At 39.0% G+C, this 8,793-nt stretch overlaps 1 protein-coding gene across 2 annotated transcripts in view; it reads left to right on the forward strand.

Annotated features, from left to right (window-relative positions):
- The first annotated feature begins 5,701 nt into the window (after positions 1 to 5,701).
- si:ch211-236l14.4 (SITS-binding protein) overlaps positions 5,702 to 8,793 on the forward strand; it is a 243,510-nt gene continuing 240,418 nt past the window's right edge. Inside the window, exons 1-2 of one of the 2 annotated variants that reach the window (XM_051923466.1) lie at positions 5,702 to 6,139; positions 6,374 to 6,818. In XM_051923466.1, coding sequence (XP_051779426.1) covers positions 6,135 to 6,139; positions 6,374 to 6,818 — 450 coding nt within the window. In that variant the 5' untranslated portion in view covers positions 5,702 to 6,134. Of the gene's footprint in view, positions 6,819 to 8,793 lie in introns of both variants that reach the window. The other variant, XM_051923465.1, reaches the window with a different exon arrangement.

The following is an 8,793-nucleotide window of genomic DNA, read 5'->3' on the forward strand; positions in this document are numbered from 1 at the left end:
TTTTGTATTAAGTGCTCATATATGTATGTGTCACTCTGTATATGAATGTGTCTTGTTGAGTACTGGTATTCCTTCAACATCAGTTACTGCCTTACAGCCAATGATGTTGGGATTATGTCCAGTCTCAATGACCCTGTACTGGGAAATGCGGATTCAGAAATGGATTTAGACAAAAATGTATAGAACATAGGTGCATGATAAACAAGAGGGAATGCCATGATGTATTTATTTATTTTTTTTATAAATGTCAATCAAAGATATGCATCATTATTAAAAAATGTTAATAACACAATGCCATTACTGTTCAAGTGTGACTGAAATGATAAATAAAAACACTGAAAAGTGCAATATAAGCTGAACAAATATTAGCCAGATTTCCCATTTTTTAAACAACAGTTATGCAATCCTTGCAAACATGTCTTCTTATTTACCCTAATGCTATTCCTAACTCATTACATAATACATTAATTATTTCTAAAAACATTCCTGATCTTTTAAAGGCCAATTCCTTTTTGTTACTTGAACTACTTATGTAAGAGGCTTATTAATAAACTACAGTAATTATCCCATGTGCAACTGATTTGTTGCTCTCTGAAGAAACGTATTCTTTTCGAACGTCAGGGAGGCAGTGTGGTGTGGTGGCTAAAGCTTTGGAATTTACACCACAAGACTGCCAGTTCAGTGGTTGCCTCTGGGTCTATGTGATCCTGAGCGACTCACATTACCCGTCTGCGCTGCAATTGTCAAAAAAAAAAAAAAAAAAATGATGTGTCCAGCACATGACTTTCCATATATAAAGCAGTGATTTTAGCAGTAAATTATTACAGCCAAAGTGGGTAAAAAAATGTGAAATCATTATATCTGTAGAGCAAAATGTACTGCAGAGATTTTACTCAAGCTCAATAGACTTCTAACAATTGACAATGCTAGTAACCATGCCAATTTTCATTTGTACTGAGGGTTTCAATTTTTAAATATTGTTTCCAGAGACTAACATCCTGACATATATCACTCTGTAAGTTGGTAGTATTCTGTTCACATATGTCTAAAACATTGAAATCTAATGAAAAGTAGAAAATACAATTTTGACCCGTCACAGTACTCTCCCTATGTATACCTCCAGTAAATGCAGTTAATCAATGCACAGCAAGATCTGCTGCAGCAATTTTGCTCAAAATACAGCATGTTAAGTGCTAATAACTGTGCCAAGTTTCCTTGAGATGGAATGATACATTTTTGAGTTACTGTGTTCAAGGAGTCATATCCAAACAGACAGACAGGAGGGTATCACTCTAAAAGCAATCAAATCCTGTTTCGAAATGCATAAAAACATGTAAGTCTCCTGAATTCTACTGCTGCTACAATATTTCCCGTTATACCCAATGCATATGTGATTATCTCTGTAGAGAAACACCAACTGGAGCAAATTTGCTCAAATTAATAGGCTTCTAGTATTTTCCAAGGTAATAACTCTGACAAATTTCATTAGAATTGAGTCAATTGAGTCATACATAACAGGCTCCATAGTCTCACATTCTGGCGTAGTGACACACGCACAGAGAAATGATCCTAAAAATATTTCCTTTCATTAGATAGATAGATAGATAGATAGATAGATAGATAGATAGATAGATAGATAGATAGATAGATAGATAGATAGATAGATAGATAGATAGATAGATAGATAGATAGATACCCCAGAGGGTACATCATTTAGCTCTTTACAGAAGTCCAATCTTTATATTTAATATGCTACCGTGGATGTTCATTTGTCTGTCCTGGATTTCAAATCACCTGTAGCTCGCAAACCATTTGAACTATTGAACCGTAACAAACAACCATACTGACCTGAAATTTGGTACACATATACTACGTGATGTCTACTATCCACTTTTGGGGTGATGATTGACCTCCAATGTTATTCCTCTTTTTATTTTTATTTTATTGTAGAATCAACTCTTGGCAGCGGCCAGCAGGGTGGCCGTGCGGCGCATGCATACACACGTCGTTCTCATTCCTACCACCTTCGCCATCACTTCCCCTACCTCTTCATATCTTAAATCATTCCTGAGGCAGGTTGAAGACTTAAGTGAAAAATTAAGAAAAAAGTGTATTCACTGCACTGCACTGTATTTGTGCAGTGCGCCATTACTGGTAAATAAATATATACATAAATCTTATTAATAAGACTGAATCAAGGAAGCACTTCTTTATGCAAAGAGTTGTGGGACTCTGGAACAAACTACCAAGACAGAAAGCAGCTGTAGTTGAAGTAGTTGAAGCAGAAACCTGGACAACCTTTAAGAAGAATCTGGATGAGATATTGGGACAGCTTAGCTATTAGCTACATAAACAGGCATGATGGACTGAATGGTCTCCTCTCGTTTGTCAAATTTCTTATGCATGTTTCATATTATAAAAAATAAACACAAGAATCACTAAAAGAAAGAAAACATCTGACTTGGCTAAAGATAAAAAGAGCAATCACAGTGAGGCATTATAAACTCTTATTGCCATTGGTATAAAGCAGCCTCGGTAGCATATCTTGACACAGTTCTATTAAGTTATTCATTGGCTGAAAGTACTTAATGAACGATGATGTGCAGCAATGTTCATATTATCCATAAGGAATTGAACTACGTGGGTTGTAGAATGTTGCTATATTAATAAATTCATTTTGTCACTTTATTTGCTTCATTTAGCTTCATTCGTGAACTATCTCAAGTTTCTGTCTAATCAATATAGTGAACTAATTGTACTTAATGTTCCTAAAAAAGTGTTTTGTTCACCAAACCATCCTCTTAACCAATATCAATACCCTTCTTAATAACATACTTATGAGTTGTGGGCAATATAAATAGATGTTATAAGGTAATAAACATTTGCTGCAATGCACTGGCACCCTGGTCAGGACTGGTTTCTATCTTTGGGATGGAAGCTGCCCTCACACCCATATAAAAAGAAGCAGGTTCAGTAAATGAATGTACCCATCCTCTGTTTACTTTAGTTTAGGGTCCCGGGAACTGTAATCTAAACAGAAAAAATTGCTAGGGTTAAATTGTATTTTGACATTGTTTAATAAAGGGGTTTCATATATATTGTGTATGCTTTAAGTGTTGGTTTAACACTAGCAGCTGTGATGTGAACCCTGTCAGCATTGAGCACAAGCCTGTCAGAACAAACTCTGGATGGACACACTCACTCATACAGGGATAATTTACAGTTGCCATATTTACTTCCATATAAATGATGATGAGGTCAAAAATTCACAACTGACTTAAACACAGAGTCTGAATCTACGATGTTCAAAACGTCAAGAAATCCTGATTTTAGCACGGGGTCTGTAAGTGTGTCTATGTGTGTGCATGTCTGTGGAAAATCAAAACTGATTTTCATGTCCTAAAATTACAGTTTTTGCTGGAAAACTGTGCTTTTTTCTCTTTGCATTGTGCAGAGCTCCTAAATGACTACATTCCAGTAAAAACAGAACATTTTAGAGAAAGCAGTTTCCAAGATGTCCACCCTGAACACCTAGACCTATGAACAACAATAACATCTGAAAAAAATTGACCTATCTTCTTCAAAAAAGTTGCATGGTATTTGTCTTATTGCAGGGTTCTGGCTTATTGTTTTTTGGTCCAGTTTGGGCTAGTACTTATCTGGTATACCCTATGTACAACAATAACTGCCATAGAAATTGATTCATCTCATTGGGATCTTTGCAGTCTGTTTCATTTAGTCATGAAGCAATGTTTGCTTCATTTGACCCAATGTGTTTAGTTTCAAATTAACTTTTACTGAAGTAGCGCAATGGCGCTATATAGGCATCAACCCGACACAGACTGACAACGGAGGCACGTGTAGAAATAAATAAAAAAGGGTTTTTATTTTTCGCCAGCCGTGGGGCACGTCTTCCCTGTGTCCCACAGGCCCAACACAGTCCCAAAACACCCAAAAGCACTCCACTACTCCTCCCAGACGGCAGCGGCTTCTTCTTCTTCGTTCCGACTCTGGTGTGCCTAGAGTAGTGGCTGAAGGCTACTTTTAAAGCACCCCCGGAAGTGGGCCTGTGCTCGTTGATCTACTTCAGGCTGCACCTCCAGTCCAGTTCACATGGGCTCGTTAAGCCATGCAGCTCCCCCTAGCAGTGGCTATGGAGCCCAACAGGGATGAGCTCCAGTGTTCCACCATCCTGGTTGGCAACCCCCCAGGCAGACACGCGGTCCAGTCCCACCCTCCGGAAATGACCCTCTATCTGCTGCAGCCAGGGGTTACGTGGGCAACCCCTTGACCTGGTCCAGCCATTCGGGTCCCCAACAATGAGGATCTTACAAGCTGGATCACCCTCAGGCAAATGCGCCACATGGCCATAGTGCCGTAACTGCCGCTTCCTCACAATGCAGGTAATATGCCTCATTTTGGACTCCATGAGCAACCGCTCATTCGACACAAAGTCAAACCAGCAGTACCCAAGGATTTTCCGGAGAGACACAGTACCAATGGAATCCAGTCTTCATCTCAGGTCACTGGATAGCGTCCATGTCTCACAACCATATAGCAAGGCAGGAAGCTCCAGGACTCTAAAGACTTGGACTTTCGTCCTTTTGCATAGCTATCGGGAGCGCCACACACCCCTTTCCAGCGACCTCATGACCCCTATGCTCTCCTAATCCGTCTACTGACATAATAGGAAGAGTCACCAGACACATGAATGTCACTGCCGAGATAAGTAAACCTCTCGACAAGGTCGACACAATCTCCGCAGACAGACACACTGCTGATGGCTGTGCCCAAGAGGTCATTAAAGGCCTGGATGTTGGTTTTTTATCAGGACACTCACAAGCCCAGACACTCAGACTCCTCGCTCAGTCTCTTTCTGAATCTTTCTTCACCAACAGATGCCCCACAGCCGCTGGACCCCCATGACCTTGCCCAACACCGAGTCCATACAAGCATTGAACAGAGTAGGAGCAGAACACACACCTGACGAACCCCAGAACGAACTGGGAAAAACACAGAGGTCCTGCCTCCACTCTGCACAGCACTCACAGTACCAGTGTACAGGCCGGCCATGATATCCAGCAACCTCGAGGGGATCCTGCGAACCCTCAGGAAGTCCCACAGGGCAGCTCGAGCAACTGAGTCGAACGCTTTATGAAAATCGACAAAGGCTGCAAAGAAACAATGGTGGAGGTTAAAAATGTAATGGACAGAGTCAAAAAGAAAGTCACAGTCCTGGAGACTTTGGGCAACAAACAGTTTGCCACGCCACAGCTCTGGATCAGAACAAGAAAGAACAGAATTCATGTTCATTTTTCTCAATATACTTTGCCTTACAAAAATTATTTTTGATGTAAGTAAAAATTGTCCTTTACAGTGATCCTTCATCTTGAGTTTATCTTTGAAATTCCACTACCAATATTACATGAAGACATACTGGATATTCTTTTTCATCTCTGTTTCCCTTTTAACAAAACAATTCTACGAATGGAAAAATTAAGTTTCCATGTAGAGCACTCCACAGGTTCACTGCCTGCCCTGCCCCCTGTGCATTTCTTACTATTTAAGACTAACCCCCCCCCCCCCCCAACTCCTACCCCCATTTCTCCGCTGTTTATAGTTACATGTTCCTGTTCTTTTTTCGTTGTTGCACTATTAATTAGTGCACTAGATATAAACTGACAACTTTGGCAGCCCGTAGTGTTTAAATAGGCAGCCCTTTGCAGAGTTTCTGGTGTTCGCTGCTCTTCTCGCTTTTTTCCTTCTCTCCTTGACGTTTCCTTCAGTGTCCCGGTGCTCACACTCCGGCTGCCGCGTCACGCGGCTAAGGTTCACGAGTGCGCCCCGCTTCTTCTCGCGCTGTCACTCAGCCAGTATGTCGCCTCGGAGGGAACTGTGACTCTCCTGTGCCCTGCTCACTGTAACCTGCTCCTTAAATTTTGTGAAGCGGTCTAATCACTTTCTCCGTCCCAGCTGAACTGCGGTTTGAAGTTACGTCAGACTTGAGGGAAAGTGCAGGGCAAGCAAGTAACGCAGTTAAGGAGCTATTTTCAGACATTACTGCCAAACCTGTGTAGACTGCTCAGTGCTCCGCGATCAATGCAATTAAAAAACTTTACTGTAAATCTAACAACATGTGGTAAGTTGTTCTTTTGGAAATTTCATCTGACTATTCCATCATTTAATCGTGTTTTTCAGTACATCAGTACGGAATAACTTGACACTGATTATTATTTTAATGAATGTAAGCATCACTAACCTATTGAAGACGTAATGCTTTAAAACGTTTACTATCCGCATCAACAACTTTAGCAATTTCGTTTTTGTATTTTATTTTTTTATTATTTTATAACATGCCTCACACTCGCAACAGGAATCCCAGTCCAATCCCTGAGGTGACTTGGGACACTGGGTTGAAAGAAATGAACGAAACTTGGAAGGGAGCAATCGCTTGCCTCGGAGTGGCGATCTTTTTTGTGATGACCATTGGGATCATTTATTGGCAAGTGGTGGATCAGCCTAACAAGAACTGGATCTTAAAGGGCAGTTTTAGCGGTCTCATCTGGGAAAGGAGGACCCACTCACTCATTATACAGACGTTGACAGAGGAGAAGACCTTTGTGGAGATAGACGTGGGAAACTTTCCTGATATGGAGGGACCTTTTGTAAAAAACCTTTGCTGGCTGAACAAGACTGAATTTTGTTACACCTGGGACGCCATAGCGGACTTAAAGATCTCTTTCGAATCGGAATATCCATCTGAATCGGAGTGCTATAGCATCATCTGGACCCCACTCCACTGCAAAGTGGATTTAAAGGTACTGACATCTCAAAAAAACTGCTGCCTCTATCGAATCCTGCTGTAGATCCCGCAGCTGGAATTTTTCATTTGTCTTTATTGCAGTGAGTTTCTACAGTTCAAATATAGTCTCATAAATCAGTCGGGACACACACAGACACATGCACACATGGTATGCTTCTGATATCGCTTACAAAATGAGTCAGACTCAACTGCTGCAAAAATACATTTCTATATACTCAACATTTAGAAAATTAGCTGCCGTTAAGATGGTCGGTTATTATATTTCTTAAATGATTACAAATGCGTGGCTACTTTAAAATGTTAATATGATTAGGATCATAATGAAATTGAATATAAATATATTCTACCCGTCGCTTTGGAGTTGAAGGCTTCTTGGGAAACACAACAAACTAGCCATTAAAACAGTTTATTTTACTCAGACCATCCAGTTTAAAATATGTACTGCAGTTTATGAGAGTAGATTGACTTTAAGTTATATTTATAATTAGGAAAGATATATATCTGGACTTTTGACTTCAAACCCTAAGATTGTTGGTTCAAATCCTACTACTGACACTGCTGTGTGACCCTGAGCAAGTGAATTCATGTTTGTGCTCCAATCGTAAAAGCAAAAGAAATGTAAGCAAATGAACCCCAAATCTTGCAAATCGCCTTAGATAAAAACGTTAGCAAAATAATAATAATAATAATAATGATAATAACCATTATCATCATCATCATCATTAGTAGTGTAGTAGTTGTAGCATTGCTATTATTATTATTTTTTATTATATATCGTAAATATACATACTGATGTATATTAAACACTCATACCTAAAATGCACGGCAAGTGAGACACATTAAGTGTTTCAAGGTGCAGTCCAACGAAGGGTGTACATGAGAACGAAACTGATAAATTTAAATGAAAATAACAAGCAAAGTGAATACTTAAAAGTACCATGCTTACGATTCGCCCATGAAAGAGGGAAAGTGTGCACTACAAACGCTGGTTTAAAAACATTTTCGCCAATTTAACATATACTTATCTATTCATCCATTAATATGATGCTCCGTTGTACATCTACAATAATTACCTTTGCTCGACCTGATTACATAGAACTGCAAATTACAAAACTAATATGACAGAAGAATAAAAAGCGTATGCAAAAAAACAAAAAAAAAACAAAACAAGAATGATGCATAATGAGGATACAATGTAAGTTTATAACGAATGTCGCAAATTTGATAAAAAGTATAAATGCTGATGGCTAATAAACAAAGGAACTTGTGTGTATAAGCAAATAATGTGCGAAAGCCTTTCTGATAAATACGAAAAGATGCTAAATAACAAGTGTGATATACACTACAGATGACATGAAAATAAAAGATCGATAGGTCAAATTAAGTTCAATTAAAAGTTTTCTTACGAAGCGATCTTACACTTCAGAGTCCACGGCGCTATTTAAAAGGACGAAATAGTAATTTAAAAAGAATTTATAAAAATATACATGTAAAATATACATAAAAAATATGCACGCATACACCCGCATACAGGTGCGTTTTAAGCCCACATATTTTTGTTCAAACGACAATTAAAGTAAACACGTCCATCCAAGTCGATGCTAACACTGGTCTAAACTGGCTGTATACCATTTTACGTTATAAAATTGTCTATGATTTTTCCAGCCTTCAACCAACTCTGGCACCCCGATTGTACACGCCAAGATGAAATTAGACATGAGAAACAATACAAATTTATACACATAGCTCACTTGACATCATTGCCATGCCAGTTTACCCAAACTTATTTCTTGCCAACCATCGTTTATTTGGCGTTTTGTATTTTTTACTCTGTGTTTTTAATCTAAGGCTATAGTAAATGTATTGGAATAAAGTGGATGCACATGAATTGATTGTTAATTAATTAAATGTTGCACCGTGACACGTACGTTAGCACAGATTTCTCATAAGCCCGTGTTGGTTGTTTGTGC

This window comes from Erpetoichthys calabaricus, chromosome 2, assembly GCF_900747795.2.
Source record: "Erpetoichthys calabaricus chromosome 2, fErpCal1.3, whole genome shotgun sequence".
In the NCBI taxonomy this organism is placed as follows: Eukaryota; Metazoa; Chordata; class Cladistia; order Polypteriformes; family Polypteridae; genus Erpetoichthys; species Erpetoichthys calabaricus.